The 17,049-nt window shown below is 40.7% G+C and overlaps 1 protein-coding gene across 1 annotated transcript; it reads left to right on the forward strand.

The window, feature by feature from the left end:
• On the forward strand, nucleotides 1–15,657 carry LOC310703126 (cytochrome P450 2K1-like; the record flags this gene model as incomplete). The annotated part of the gene is made up of 9 exons (XM_083495214.1): nucleotides 1–257; nucleotides 2,107–2,269; nucleotides 3,077–3,226; nucleotides 3,765–3,925; nucleotides 4,391–4,564; nucleotides 5,752–5,899; nucleotides 14,389–14,573; nucleotides 14,944–15,085; nucleotides 15,470–15,657. Exons 1-9 carry the CDS (start codon nucleotides 75–77, stop codon nucleotides 15,655–15,657), a joined length of 1,494 nt encoding a protein of 497 aa, XP_083351340.1. The 5' UTR covers nucleotides 1–74.
• Between the last annotated feature and the right edge of the window lie 1,392 nt (nucleotides 15,658–17,049).

Genomic DNA, 17,049 nt, shown 5'->3' on the forward strand with positions numbered 1-17,049 from the left:
GACATTGTCCTCAACCAAACTGCACTGTGGCTTTCATTATAACCACTGCAAAAAAAATTGCTTGCTGAAACGAAATGGATTGGATGGAGCTGATTCCAGTGTTGTTCCTCTTTATCCTTATGGTTTACTTTGTTTTCAAACTGGGCACTTTCTGGAACAAGAGCTCCCAAAACTTTCCACCAGGTCCAAGGCCTTTACCTCTCATTGGGAATCTCCACATCATGGATCTCAAGAGGCCTCACAGAACCATGTTAAAGGTAAAGATTGCAGTTCTTCCCATGGCAAGGCTGAAGGGTATTGGGGCAGCCCAATCAGATGAGCGGAGTAGAAAATTATTATTATTATTCTTAATATCAATAATACATTACATTTTGTTCTTTTAGAGCCTATAAATCTCATCTCCCCTTTGTGTGCTACAGAACCGCCTCTTAACATTCCCAGTCATAGGACCTAGTTGCAATTTATAACTTGTAATTTGAACAAGGTGTTTGGTGTCGAATCCCGTTTGACTCTGCCTCCATTTTCAAGGATTTAAAAGTGCCAATGCAAACCTTGCCTAGCCAAGCCTCCTCCTTCAGCCTATCTTTCTAAATAGATTTGAGAGGTGCCATTAAAGGTATAATCACTTACAACTGCCTATTTTGTTCTGGTTTTCTGATTATTCCTAGCAAATATTTGTTCTGCCACAACTGAATAATAATAATAATTTATTATTTATACGTTGCCCATGTGGCTGGGTTTCCCCAGCTACCCAACAGACTAAGAATATGATAAAACATCTAACATTAAAAACTTTCCTTAAAAGGACTGCCTACAGGTGTCTTCTAATAATCAGATAGTTGTTTATTGCCTTGACATCTGATGGGATGGCATTCCACAGGGCAGGTGCCACTACCAAGAAGGCACTCTGTCTGGTCCCCTGTAACCTCACTTCTTGCAGTGAGGGAACCACCATAAGGCCCTGAGCCCTGGACCTGAGTGTCCAGGCTGAACGGTGGGGATGGAGACGCTCCTTCAGGATATGGGCCGAGGCCACTTAGGGCTTTAAATGTCAGCTTCAAAACTTTGAATAGTGCTTGGAAACGTACTGGGAGCCAACGTAGGTCTTTCAGAACCAGTGGTATATTGTCTCGGCAGCCACTCCCAGTCACCACTGTAGCTACCGCATTCTGGATTTGTTGCAGTTTCCGGGTCGCCTTCAAAAGTAGTCCCACATAGAGCACATTGCAGTAGTACAAGCAGGAGATAACGAGAGCATGCACCATTCTGGCAAGACAGTCTGCTGGCAGATAGGGTCTCAGCCTGCGTACCAGATGGAGCTGGTAGACAGCTGCCCTGGACACAGAATTGACCTGCACCTCCATGGATAGCTGTGTGTCCAAAATTACGCCCAGGCTGCACATCTGGTCCTTCAGAGGCAGTTACCCCATTCAGGACCAGGAGTCCTCCACACCTGCCTGCCTCCTGTCCCCCCAAAACAGTACTTCTCTCTTGTCAGGATTCAACCTCCATCTGTCAGCCACCATCCATCCTCCAACCGCCCCCCAACACTTACACAGGACCTTCACTGCCTTCAATGGTTTCTATTTAAAAGAGAGGTAGAGCTAGTTATTATCCGCATACCCAACAAGTGAGAGCCCAGGGGCCTGAACACTCATCCCCCAACACCACTTTCTGGACACGGCCCAGGAAGAAGGAGTGAAACCACTGTATAACAGTGCCCCCAGATCCCAGCCTCTCTAGACGGTCCAGAAGGATGTCATGGTCGATGGTATCAAAGGCCACTGAGAAATCCAGCAGAACTAGGAAACAGCTTGCACCTTTGTCCTTAGCCGGCCGGAGATAATTGAGCAGCACAACCAAGGCTGTTTCAGTCTCATGATGAGGCTTGAATCCCAAATGGAAGGAATCCAAATAGTCTGCATCCTCTAGACATTCCTGGAGTTGTTCAGCAACCACCCGCTCTATCACCTTGCAAAAGAATGGAAGATTTGAGACTGCGTGGTAGTGAATGCAGTCTTGGTTCTGTCAGAGACGATTTGCATTAATATACTCTTTAGGTATGCCAGAACTCTGTTTCTCAATTTTTCTTCTGTTGAATTCCAGTTGTCAAAGCAATATGGCCCTGTCTTCAGCATCCAAATGGGACCCCAGAAAGCTGTGGTGTTGACAGGATATGAGACAGTAAAGGAGGCTCTGGTTAATCAGGCGGACGCATTTGCTGACAGGCCCATCATTCCATTATTTCAAGAGCTTGCACAAGGCTTTGGTGAGGCACCTCCCCTTCTATTGGAACTGGTAATGCTTGCAGACACACAATGGACCCACCAGATGAACACAATCTGTTCCCAAGAAATGGTTTGTAAGATGAGTGTTTGCAAAGCAAGTCATCAAAATCCATTGTTTCCTGTGGGCGAAATCCTTGCCAATTTTTCAACCCACCTCAGTGCCTTTGACATTGACAGAGTATCTACAGGCATTAGGCTGAGAATATGTCACAAAAAATGTCAAATGTGGATTTCTGCAGATCAAGCTAAAATGTTAAAAAGAGTGGACCAGGTCAGCCTTTTTTGGTCTTGACTTTCAGTGGATAAGTGGTGCTCTGTTGAAGAAACAAAAATGGAGACCACTTAAAGCAAACCTTTCCCATTCCCACCTTCCCAACAGTCATATTGTAGAGGAGGGGGAGAATGAGACAGGAGGATTGTGAATAATAGTCACACAGCAAAGTAATTCCACACACCAAGGGGAAACTGACTGACCATTTTCTGCCCCAGACTATATAGAGACGAAAAATGAAGGAGGCATAATGGAATACAAAATAACAAGCTGAGTTCTGCTGGGACCCCTGACATGTAAAAACCACCCTCTACTCTATCCTACACTTAGTAGGGGAAAATATTGATCAATGGGTTCTCAGGTCATGCTCTGATGACACAGCTGCCAGCTTCGAAGTCTGAATGGGAGAATAGCTGGGATCCATTCTCAGTTCCATGGAAGAAATGCAGAACACAAATTATTGATATTTTTGTACAATGGCCATGCAGACATGAAACCTTTCCTCCCGTCTCTTCAGGTGTAATTCTGTCTAATGGTGAAAACTGGAAAGTGATGCGGCGGTTTGTTGTAAGCACATTACGGGACTACGGAATGGGAAAGAGGACCATAGAGGACAGAATTGTTGAGGAATGCAGTGTCCTGATAAAGAAATTTGAATCTTACGAAGGTGGGTTGGTGTTTTCCTCTGGTGCATAGCTACACTACAGTTGTTTAAAGGTGCTAAGACTATTGTGTTACATATTCCTAACTTCCAGAAGCACAGCTCCCAGGGTTCCCTGCAATTGGTCTGTTCCTGTAATGTGCAGATTGTACTGCAATAACTCCTGTGACTTCCAAGCATTTCTATGGCCACATCCAGCAACACTTAGGTTTAGTTTATTTGTTAAATGAGGTCTACACATAGGGAAGCTGCCAGTAGGGATTTAAGACAACATGAACAGACTTAAAAACAATGCCCTTTCCATACTTTGAATTTCTGTGGGGATGTTCAGGGAGGCAGGAGAGGATATATTGTTTAATGATATCCCCCCTAACTTGCATTAGAAGTTCTAGATCTTAGCAGAGGAAACAGGAAGTTTTCTCCTGGCTGGTAGAAAGCATCCCATGGCATGTCCATTCTAGGAATGTTGTACTTGACTCCTATGTGTTTTACATCCCAAATTTTTAAAATAATATTTTTGTTTAACTGTCATATTTATGTATAGGAAGCCCATTTGAGACCACCACAATTATGAATGGAGCTGTTGCCAATATAATAGTGGCCATACTACTAGGCAAGCGGTTTGATTATGAAGATCCCACATACATAAGACTTCTGAAGTTGGTCAATGAAAATGTCCGGATCGTTGGAAGCTTTTCAGTCATGGTAATCTATCTTTTACAATTAAAACAAACAAACAGTTGATTATGATAACAGTGTATGCAAATGGGCAGGGCTACCGGTTTATTGTATATTGTTCAGGATTCACTAGAAAACACAGGATATTGGTATCATGAGAAACCTGGTGCTAATTCAAAATATTTAGAAAACTCACACGGCACAGTCATCCCATAACTATAATAAAGTCTCTTTTGCACACACACTTTCTGGCCTCACTGCCATCGGGACTCCAAGGACAAGGAAGAACAAGTGATAGTTGGTTCCAGGATGGCTCAGAAGGGGCCTCCAAGGGCAGATCTCCCTCTCTGAAGGCGACCCTCCAGAGGAGAACTGCCATAGCCCACTATTCTGGGCTTGCACATAAATTATGCTCTGAGAGACCCAGCTGAGAGTACAATACTGAGTTTTTCTAATGTCTCTTTTTCTTTTTTCACATTTTTATCCTTTCAGCTGTATAACATGTTTCCTGCTCTTGGTTTTCTTCTGGGGGCTCGTAAGACTATCATTCAAAACAGAGATGAGCTGTTTGCCTTCATAAATGCCACCTTCATAAAACACCTCAGAGATCTGGATGAAAATGACCAGAGGAGCTTTATTGACTCATTTCTTATCCAACAGCAAGAGGTAATGGAGTCTTTTAAGTTGGCCCAGAATAAGCGTTGCCATTTTCAATTCATGTTTTAAGGGCATATTCGCAAGTGAATGCATAAGTTGTAGTCAGGAAGTCTCACTTCAGAAGGGACCAACCTGGCATACTTCCTCCCCTTTCCCAATAGTCAGCCATTGTTAATGTGTTACAGAAGTTGCCTCTGCAAGGTCAAAGGTTGCATGCTCAACAGCATTTCTGGGGGGGGGGGGGAATCCCTGATCAAGAAAACATGTAATTATACATAATTATACAGTGATGAGAGGTAATCAAGTCATAAATATTGGTTGCCAGACTTCCTTTTGATACAAGGGATGATGGGATAATGCCTCATGTACTCAGAAGAAGACGTTCTTCACACTGGAGGAGGTAGGAAGCTTTGAGGGTGGGGAGGCATCTCAGAGCAAGGACAAAACATTGGCCCATGCACTGACCAATCATCCTTAAATTAGGGCTTCAGTTCTTTTAACTATTACTAAGACTGGAAATGAATATGAATTGGAGTTTCTGCTTATCAATTAATTAGCACCCAGAAAAGGAAACAGGTGGTTGGGTGATGACAGAGTTCTAAATAACAGGCTGGAAATTATTTCTAAAATCTTAAACTAATTAATGATGAGTTTGAAAAGTTAAAGCAGATATACAGGCCTGATGTGCTGGTCCCATGGGTTACGCGAGAGGCGAGGTCCAAGTCCGGTCTGTGGTCAAAGGCGCAACATGGAGGCAGTCCGTAGTAGCTGAAGCTGGTTGCAGGGCAGGGAGTCAGGTGAAGTCAGGAACAGGCATGCAAGCAGGAAACAAGGCGGGTCACGAGCTCAGGCAGGAAAGCAGGACAGGGTCTAGGCAGGAACTAGCAACCAACAATGTTTCTTCTGCAAGTTGGGACTGAGGCTGGCTGGCTTTTATCTGCCCCGAGGCATAGGGCGGCCCCAATCCTCTGGTGACTCGCCTCTCCTGGCCTGGAGGGGAGCACTCCTCCTGCAGGAACCCTATATCATCATGATGGCATAGTCTGGAAAACCTGGAATCTCTCACTGCTCGGTGACTGTGGTGATGTGCAATGATACTTTGGACATCGGGTCCAGTCAGGTATTCATTTTTATCTTTGCACATGAAATTTTCTCACTACATTCGTTATAATCAGTTCATACTCTTTGCAACCCAGGAGGAGAAGAAGAAGAAGACGAATGCATATTTCCACAACGAAAACTTAAAAACTGTTGTGGCCAACTTATTGGCTGCTGGAATGGAATCCACTTCTACCATACTGTGCTGGGGACTGTTACTAATGATGAAATATCCGGAAATTCAGAGTGAGTGCTTTTAATTGGGTTGGCTTCCATTATACTGAGATATCTTAATTCCAGTTATATGTAACTGTTAGAGAAATGAAATATTTATAATTTGATACACACACACACACACACACACACACACAATTGTTCAGTCATATGTTTTACATTTCAACCTGGACTCCCTCTTTCTGTGGCTCTTTACATTTCATTTCATATTCCTGCATACTCCAAATTATCTCAACATATTCTTCTATATATATATATATTCCCGTATATATCCAATAGATATATTGAAACTGCGGTTTTTTACATTAATCCTGACAATGTCTTAGTATGTTTACAGTTTGTTTGTACATACGCAATAAACCATTTGCATTGCTTTCTAAAAATAATAATAATCTTGTTCTTGTTGGAAAACTAGCCCCATCGAGAGAGGCTGGCCCCTCTTCCTGCTCCCGGAGCTTGTTTACCGGTGATCTGCCTCTGGCTGGCATCCCAGACAGACCAGCGAGATCTTGATAGGCAACATTTCCCAGCGTGGAAAATGCACACCCCCTTCTCCCCCTTCGCAGAGGAAAGAAGAATAGTCAGAAAGTCTTTTTACATCTTGTTTATTTCTGACAGTACAACTCAACAGAAAACATGTCCGATCACTCAGACTTCTCTCCGAACGAGAGACAAAGACTTCCTTTACATACGCAACAGGAAGGTCTCATATTACACACTGAACAAAGACTTGTGTAGCCTATGAACTTCCGGGAAGATTCTTTCCCACAGCTAGTCACATCAGATGATGTAAAGAAGCTGGCTGTTTGCAGCTGCGTTGTTCTCTTATTGTAACATCCTCCCCCATATGAATCAACGTTAGCTGCGAACAAAGCTTGATCCAGAGAAGAAAACAAACAGTTGTTACACACGTAACAATCCCCTGCTGTTTCAGTTCCACCTTTGGAACTACCCGCCACTGGTTTCACCAGTGTAACTCTCTGGTTGTCTGTTTTCCAAGCAACGAGTGCTTCTGCATTACCTTGGCTAGGGAAGGTTGTGTTGCGCTTTGCAACTCCCAGTTGTGTCTTTGTCTCTGACTTAGACACACCTTTAACTTGCTAGAGTTGTCAACAATAGTAACACATGCAACAGCTGAGTTAGCAAACTCTCGAGAATATCTCTTGGGTGGTACGCCCTTTGTAACCTTCTCAGACCTGCGTATGAGGTGCTGATCCTCTTTGCTGACTGGTTCATCCTCAGGACCTTTTGGAGAACCACACCCAACAGTAAACAATGGTTCAGGCACTTCTGGTTCAGCCTTAACCTGTGTAGGTCTAGACATTGTGTGAAAACCTCTCTCAATGACTGTGTCAACAGAACTCTCTGAGCTTTCTGTGTCACTATCAGTACCAGAATAATCAGAAAAATCAGAATCATCATCTGAATTGTCATCAGTGGGAAATGTGTGAAAAACCTCTCTCTCTCCTGTCCAGGAGTGCTCTCTAGGAACTTTGTGAGAATCACCTTACCAGATTCAGACAAAATTACTCTGTAGAGACCCTTTTCATAACCCACAAAAAGGCCTTTTGCATTCTTAATTCCATCTGGTGTTTCTGTATTTACTTGAGATCCAAAAACCTTAAAATGTGTTACAGAAGGTTTCCTTCGGAATAGCTTCTCAAAAGGAGAACTTTCCATACCTTTTGAAACCTTTCTCACCCAAGTGTAACAATAAGAAGATAAAGATTCAGCCCAAAACTCATGTGGCAAATGTGAACTCAGCAATTGTGCCTTCATGCCATTCTGCAACTCTTTGTTCACCTTTACACAAACATTTTTGTTCCATGCAGCTTCAGAAACAGCAACCTTATGCTCTATCTCTTGTTTCTCCAGGAAATCCTGAAAATCCTGTAAAAGAAAAACTGGCTTTTAATCTGTGAAAAGATAATCAATATTAGCATCATGAATATTCTTAACCTTATCACAAAACTCCTTAAACCTTGCTAAGGTTTCTCTGGGTGATCCCAATATATATATCCATACATATCGAGAAAGATGATCAACACATACAAGATAGTATTTAGCATTGCCTCTAGATGGTGCTAGAGGACCAATTACATCAGCATACACTCGCTGAAAAACACTGTTAACCTTCTTTGCCTTCTGATCCTTGACGTCTTTCAACACACCTGCAAGAGAAAGCATTTTAGACTCACACGCAGTGCAACTATTGTAATCATTTTCATCAAAAGTCAATAGATACAGTCCATCTTTCTCTCTGGCAGAAAGATACAGCTCTCCATCTTTAAAGATTTTGCAACTCTCCTTATCATAGGACAACACCAGCCCTTTCTTTGTCATCTGAGAAACACTCAACAGATTGAACTTCAAATCAGGAACATAATACACATTGTTTATAGTCAAGTTCAGGCTTTCCAGGTAAACAGTTCCAAACCCGGTCGCTTCGATCTCCTGACCGTTGGCCTGTTTCACAGTGAAGCGTTGCTTCTCAAACGTAGAAAACAATTCCCTGCGTGATGCCATGTGCTGCGTTGCTCCCATGTCCAAAACAAACGCATTTTCCACCGATGATGTGGCTTTTAGCGACAGCAAAGCCTTAGCTGGTTTCACCTGTCTTGGCACGACCTTTGCTTGAAGCCTCAGGCTTTGCAGAGCTCCCTTTAGCTCCTTTCTGCTGATGTGACCTTTTACAGTGCCTCTGAATATGCCCAGGCTGGCCACAATTGTAACAATGGACAACGTTCAGAGCTACAGCTTGCTCTTCTCTAGCAATAGCAGTGGGGGCGCTAGAACTCCAAGCCTCACTCCCCCTGTCAGCAACAGCCAGTGCAGTTAGGGGAGGTGGATAAGGTAAACCTGCCCCTTTCTTGGCATCCATCTTGAATCCAAGCTTCAGTTATCAGCAGCGAGCTGAAAAATCCAAAAGTCTATTGGGCTGTTTACAAGCTGCTAGCACCTGGCAGCTAGCTCAGCTTGGAAAGTCCCTTCCAACAGTCTGTGAGATAGCAAGCAAATGCTGAAATTCCAACAGCTATTTTCAGCCTCTGAGCCTTGCTTTCGCTCCGGCTTGCTTTTCTCTTTGCCTTTGAAGCTAACTAGCTCATAAATTAGCTCAAAAAGTACTCACGAATCCTTTGGCATGGAACAGCAGTTTTATCAGCTCCCCTGGAATGCGAAGAATGTGGCTCTCTCTGCCTGTTTTAATCCAAAAACATGGCAGTTTTTCTGAGTGAACTGGAGAACTTTCAATCCACGTACACCATCCAGCCATCAATCAGCAACCATCAGGGGTCCGGGAAGATTCTTTCCCACAGCTAGTCACATCACATGGTGTAAACAAGCTGTTCTCTTATTGTAAGAGTTCTCCCAATAAGTTTTGCCTTTTCTGTGTAGTCCATTAATTTCTGTATTCATTCTTTGTATCCATTATCGGGACCTCTTCATCGTTCCATTTTTGGGCAAATATTAATCTTGCAGCCATGGTTGCATAAATAAATAAATTTGTATAAATTTATATAAATTGCATACATAAATAAATTTCTAAATATTCTATACTAAATAAATTTCTAGGTAGTTCTGATCTCATAATTTCCAAAAGAAAACGACTCAAGACAACATGCTATGGGATTAAATTGGCCACAACTTTATTATATTTCAGATGTGGGTAGACCTTGGCTCAGGCATTGGGCGTTATCCCTATCCAGTCCCCAGCCGGGGACCTAGGGAACATCAGGGTTATCCAGTGTGTGGGGGGAGATGGGCCGGCTCTGGAGAACATATGTTCAAGCAGAGATAGCTGCCCCCGTTACGCCGCCGCCGCAGGGGAGAACAATGACAACCTCTCGGCATACGGTCAAAGCCTCTCCTCAGAAAACCCCTTTAACGGGGAACCCTGGTATCGCCGTTGCAAAGAGGAAGATAGACTAAAGGATTCCGCCCAAGGCCTGATACCTCCCCCCCCCCACCCATTTTGCTATGGGAAAGGCAAAAGCTGCCCATGAAGGGGGATTCCTTTCCGGACCTTTAACAGCGACCTTGACGTAGCAGCACCGGCATACCTGTGAAGAGAAGTTAACATGCAAAATAAGAGGGTGGGTAGGGTGAGAGAAACTCTGGAGCCAAGTGAGGATTCCCAGGGAAGATCCTCCCTATATTGTGTGGGCAGGTAGTCCCTCCCCTACCTGGCCTGGTCTCCTTGGCAACACGTCCCCCAGGTGGCATTGGACAACTGACTGAGGTAGGCGGAGACCTCCAGGTATCCCACCTGGGGGAAGCCGAAGCCAAGCCTGTGCTGATGGAGCCGCTCCAGATCCAGGGGCTGCGCGCGTCCGCGCAAAGGGTGCCCCCCGTTTTATGTGGGGAGCGGTCATTTTCAGTTCATCATATATCATTTCCCAGTAAACTTTAACCTTATTACAAGCCCACCACATATGAAAAATAGTACCTTCTTTCTCTTTACGTTTCCAGCACATATTCAGTTCAGATTTATACATTTTACCCAATTTACTAGGTGTCTGGTACCATTTATGTAACAATTTCATATAGTTGTCTCTTAAACAATAACATTCTGTAAATTTTATATCCACATTTGATAAACTTTCCCATGCCTCCATTTCTATATTATTACTCATATCTATTGCCCAGTGTATCATTGAAGATTTCACTTGTTCGTCCTTTGTCTCCCATTCCAATAAGATCTTATACATTTTAGATATCACTTTAACATTACAGTTTAACAGGTCTCTTTCTAGTTGTGATTTTTGTTCCCCAACCCCCCGCTTCATATCCCTTTTAAATACTTCATTCAAATGATGATATTGTAACCATGTTGGTAACGTCTCTGATAAATCTTTTAAAAAATTTAATTTACCGGTAAATTCTCCAAAAGTGAAAGCCATAGTGGTGTTTTGGTCTCCAACAGGTTTTTATACTTATCCCATACTTTATACATTTTTTTCCTAATTATATGGTTTGTAAAACCTTTATGTACTTTCACATTTTCATACCTCAAGTAAGCGTGCCAACCAAAAATAGTATCATGACCTTCCCAATCTGAAATATGTGAATTATTCAATAACAATCATTCCCTCAAACAGCATAGACAAGATGCTTCGTAATAGAATCTCATATGCAGCAGGAAGAAACCTCCTTTCTCTTTCATCTGTCATTTTTTTATGTTTTATTTGTTTTATTCTTATTTTTCCTTGCCAGATATATTTAGAAATATATTTTTGCCGTTTGTTGAAACAATTTGTCGTGCCAATCACTGGTATTGATTGATCACTGGTATTGGTATTTTGAAGGGGAGCTATTGGGTGTTTTTATTTTGATTATGTATTTTGAGGTTTTTTGAGGTATTTTTATATTTTGATTTTATTCTGTGAACCTCTGGATATAGGGTGGTATATACATTCACTAAATAATAATACTAATAATAATAAATAAATAATAATAAATAAATAACAATAAAACAAAAAGAATATTATCAGTAATACATTCATTTTAGTTGTTGAAGTAATGAAAGTTTTATTCTCCTCCATATTTGCAAATTTATTTTAATATCCTCCCAAGTTTTTAAATAATTATCCTTATACAAATTTATATTCTTGCTCTTAACCACACACCCAAATATTTAATCTTCTTTTCACTCTTTAAGATGGATAAACTTTGTAATTTATTTTTACCCTCATCATTCATATTTTTTACCAGGAGTTTAGTTTTATCTTTATTAATTTTAAGATCTGCTATTTCTAAAAATATAATAAAAAATCTTTTCCAATGCCTTTGGGATTGACTCTATTGGTTCCTCAACAAATATCACCACATTATCTGCAAAATCATATATTATATTATATTATATTATATTATATTATATTATATTATATTATATTATAATTATATTATATTATATTATATTATATTATATATTATATTATTCATATTGTCTCTTTCCCGCTTTTATTGCCGCTTATTTTTCTTATTACATCTTATTCTTTGTGCCAAAACTTCTAAAACTGTTATAAGCAATGAAGGTGACAGTGGGCAACCATGTCTACTTCCTTTAGTTATTTCACAATTCTCAGTCACTACATTACTTACTGATGGAGCAGTATATATTGCCTTAACTCCTTTTATAAAACTGTCTCCAGAAACCATATATTCCAAAGCCTTAAACATATAAAGTCCCAGGAGACATTGTCAAATGCTTTCTCAGAGTCTAAATGCTTTCTCTTTTAATACAGTTTTCAACCCATTAGCTAATATGTCTGCAAACAGTTTATAGTCATTATCCAAGATTGAAATAGGTCGATAGCTCTTAACCAGCTTTGGATCTCTATTTTGTTTATGAATCAAAGTTATGTATACACTCTTCGGGGATTTGGGTAACTCTCCTATATTCAAAGTTATAGTCATAATATCTTTTAAAAGTTGCATTCGGTAATCTTGTAATTTTTTAATAATATATTGCTGAAACGCCATCAGGTCTGGGTGCCTTCCCTAATTTTGCCTGTAAAATTACTTGCTGTAAAACCATCATTGTGACAGCTCTATTCAGAAATGACATTTTAACTTTTGGTATCTTAAGCAGTCTGTTGTCTTCTAAATATTTACCCATTTCTTCTACCTTAACTCATTTGCCTTAATATGGTGCTGTATAAAAACTCACGAATTGATCTATTATTTTTTTCAGATTTTCCACCTCCTACATTTATTCTATCAATGCAGTTATTTCTTCTTTCTTCTTTATTTGCCAAACTACTAGTCTTCCTGTTTCTTTGAGGCATATAACTTCCAAGTTTAACTTCTTTACAACATGATCAATTTTATTCATTTAGTCTTATTATTTTGCTTATTTACGTTCCCAGTTAGAATTCTCAAAGCCATCTTGTTCCATATTTATTTCTTTCACCTCCACCTCTGTTGAATCTTCTTCTTCCTGTCCAGCGTCCAGTTCAAATGCTCTTTCAGATAAAGTGCGAGACTGGCTTCATTACTATCAGATAATGGAGGCATATAACTTGGATAAGAAAATTGGCTTCCAGGTGGAAAAATCAAAATTAGAAACAGAACTGTTAGAACCTAAAACTAAGATTTTGTCAAAGATGTATAACATGCTGTTGAAATGGAATACTCAGGATGATACGGTCAAATCTGCTATGATTAAATGGGCACAAGATGTTGGACATAACATTATGTTTGCTGACTGGGAACAGTTGTGGACCACAGGTATGAAATTTACGGCATGTAATGCCCTAAGAGAGAATATTATGAAAATGATTTACAGGTGGTACATGACACCAGTCAAGCTTGCAAAAATCTATCATTTGCCCGATAATAAATGTTGGAAATGTCAAGAAACTGAAGGTACATTTTTTCACCTTTGGTGGACGTACCCAAGGATTAAGGCTTTCTGGGAGATGATCTATAATGAAATGAAAAAGGTATTTAAATATACCTTCCTGAAGAAACCAGAGGCCTTCCTCATGGGCATTGTCAGCCAATTGGTGCCAAAGAAGGATAGAACTTTCTTTATGTATGCCACAACAGCAGCAAGAATACTCATCGCAAAGTATTGGAAGACACAAGATCTACCCACTTTGGAAGAATGGCAGATGAAGGTGATAGACTATATGGAACTGGCAGAAGTGACAGGGAGAAGAGTTGGTGGAAGATTGAAAAAAGTTTAAAGATTATTTACAGAAATACTGCAAAATTAATGAATGTTAGAATGATGTTGGATAGAAACTAAGTGGTCTTTAGCTGTAATGCTATAAGAGAATATGAGAAAATGGTTATTAATAGGTAAAATTTTAATGTTATAATATTTTAAAATTGAAGATTAAGATGATTGAAGAGGGGAGGGATTTGCTGAATTAACAATTTGAACTGGAATACAGAAAAGGGAGGCATGAGGAGGTCCGGGAAATAAGCAAATGAAAAATATGTGACGAAAAGACTGAATTGTTTTTAACTATTTTTATTTTATATTTTTCTTTTTTCTTTTTATTTTGTAATTTTTTGAAAATCTCAATAAATATCTTATAAAACAAACAAACAAACAAACAAACAAACAAACAAAAAAGCTCTTTCTCCAGCAAACTCTTTCCCATATTTTCTCCAAAATTTGTCAGGGTCTGGAGGATCCCCAAATCTTTGTTTTTGACCTTTATGTGTAAAAGATACCACTTCAGAATATTCCCAGCAGTGATATTTTAATAATCATCCTGGATGAATTTCTCTCCCTCAGTATATCAGGTTATTGTCTAAATTGTTTGTTTGTCCTTCTTAAAAATACATTTGTTAAATTCTAGAGATTAAATTTGTGAGCCTATGGAATTGTAGAACGAGTTTGTGGCAGTTTTATGCTTCAGAGATTAATTTTAAGAGACCTAAGTCAAAGACATAATCTGAGCAGAAAAATGAATGCTTTTCTTTTTCTTTTTCTTTTTCTTTTTCTTTTTCTTTTTCTTTTCTTTTCTTTTTATTGTTTCCCCCAGTAAAGGTCCAAGAAGAAATTGCAAAGGTTGTTGGATCTTCTCAGCCAAGGATTGAACACCGAACAAAAATGCCTTATACGGATGCCGTGGTCCATGAGATCCTGAGGTTTTCCAATATCGTCCCAACCAACATGGCACATGCCACGGCTACAGATGTTACCCTTAATGGCTACTTCATTCCAAAGGTGATCCTTTTCATTGAACTGCTGCCTACTAGTTACAATATATTTTAAGGCTTTCCTGGGAGTAAGCCCCTTGGACTTCAGTGTGGGTGACATCTTTGCAGACTTGTATAGGATTGCACTGTAAGCAAGCAATCTACCCTTCGGAAGGTGTCAGGCATCAGCTTCAACCCATTAAACAGATCTCAGTGGAAAGGAGAACAAGGTTGGAAAAGAAACCACTTCTAGTGGGAGATCATGGTTTATACATTAAAGTTTGTCACACTAAAGATGTTTCTCAGATGAACTCAAAACTCATTTCTTCTACACTAAATATTTATTGTACCAGAGGCATACACTTTATTTTAAAATGACTTTTGCTTTACCTTTGCAGGGGACATTCATCATACCATTGCTGTCCTCTGTGCTGCATGATGAATCTCAATGGGAGAAACCACATAAATTCTATCCTGAGCATTTTCTCAACTCTGAAGGAAAATTCATAAAGAGAGATGCTTTCATGCCTTTCTCTGCAGGTAATTTTTTTACTGTTGTGTATACCTGCATAGTATGTGCTTAGTCAATGGGATGTTTACATGCATGGAAAGTAGCCTATTGTGCAAAGGTAAGAAACAAATTAGTACCTGTGACCCATTTCTGCCACTAGATCTGGTCACCATTGGTGTGCGGCCCCTGGAATGTTGCTCACCAGGGAATGTGGCCCTCAGGCTGAGAAAGGTTTCCCACCCCTGGTTTTCAGCATTGCAGGATGGCTCATATTGGGAGTTCTTAATTCTTTTAAGGTGGGCACTGTGAGCTGTTATTTGATCTCTGCATTTTAGTCTGCTTTAATGTATTTGGGATGATGCTATTGAGCAACTGCTAAACCCAGTTTCTCTGCTGCCTGTGTGTCCTTACAGGTTGGAGAGCATGTTTAGGTGAGACTCTTGCCAAAATGGAGCTCTTCCTCTTCTTCACAAGTCTCCTGCAGAGATTCACATTCCAGCCACCCCCTGGAACATCTCAGGAAGACCTGGACCTTACTCCTGCTGTTGGGTTTACAACACCACCCATGCCCCACCAACTCTGTGCTCTGCCACGTTTCTAAGACTTGCTTAGCCTACCTGTATGAGCAATGCGAGCCTTTCTTAAAACACCCCTGTTCAACAAGGGTATTTGGGTTGAGTAGCCTAGTGGTGGAATTGGTGCATGCTTTGTCACAAACCTGAAGTGTTCCCCTTTACCTGCCATACTGCCGAATCCCGTGAAACTAGCATTGGAGTATCTCTTAAATAAAACCTGGCCCTGTGTTCTTATGACACTTGAGGCATAGAGATCAATCAACAAATCTGGTTGCATGTATTCCCATGTTAACATATACTTTCAAAGATCTTGAAGCATCATATTCCCAGGTAGATATGCAGAGAATTGTGATCAAGACGAAAAAGGGTCTGGAAACCATGCCTTATGAGGAATGGTTGAGGAAGTTGGGTATGTTAACATCTGTGGCTGCAATGTATTCTGATTCTGAACTGTATTTGTTGCTGTCAGGCAATGGCTTTGTTTCCTCCGGGTTCTTTAAAAAGTCTGTAATAATAGATCTGGCAACTGGGTTTGCTTGTGGCATCTCCATGCTGCCAATTAATTCTGTGAATTTCTGCTTCTGGCTTAGAACAGGGACGTCCAACTCCCACAAGACTGCAATCTACTCACGGCGGGGGGGGAGGACTGGAAGCCAAAGTTGTTCAGCTTCTTTTAGAGAGGAAAGTTCCATTTTGGGGGCTAAGGCCAAGCTTGTTGAGCCTTCTTTATGGAGAAAATCTCCGTTATTAAGGGGAAAATGTTTACTAGAGTAAAGGGGAGAGGGGATTAGTCATTCACCAAAAGATCGCAATGGAAACAATTTGCCTCACAGCGAAAACTCCGTCTTCAGTTCCAGCGATCAGCTGAATATGGTGGGTGGGGAGAGGGGAAGGGCCAGCTGCTCTGAGGCAAAAAGAAAGGAAAAGGAACGAGCGAGCGACCAGAACCTCCCGGGTATCGATCAGTCGATCCCGATCAACCTGTTGGTTATCCCTGGAATAAAACAACCATCTTCCATCTTCTCTCTGTATCTGAATGAACTTTCTCTGAGAGTCTGGATTAGCTTAAGGCTTCCCTCATCAATGGAATTCTGACTGGTCACATGAAAAATGAAAATGGTGGAAATGTGTCAAATTCAAAATCAAAACTTCAATCTCCACAAGAGGAAAAACTCAAAACCTTCTTCGCCTAGCTTCTGCTCTGAGAGGGAAGAGGGAGCTAATCCCATTCACATTGGTGTCAGTGGAAGTCACCATGGTCTCACCAGGAAAGAGAAAAAATGCCCACTTTGAATCTCTCTTCTCTCTTAAGAAAATCCAGTCACATCCACTAAAATGCTTTGATTTTTGTCTTCACTGGGTGCCATAACCTTTGTAGGAATGGATTTAGGCACTATGAGAGGATGTACGGTTTAGTT

The sequence above is a fragment of the Podarcis liolepis genome (assembly GCF_965112155.1).
Source record: "Podarcis liolepis genome assembly, chromosome: 3".
NCBI lineage: Eukaryota > Metazoa > Chordata > Lepidosauria > Squamata > Lacertidae > Podarcis > Podarcis liolepis.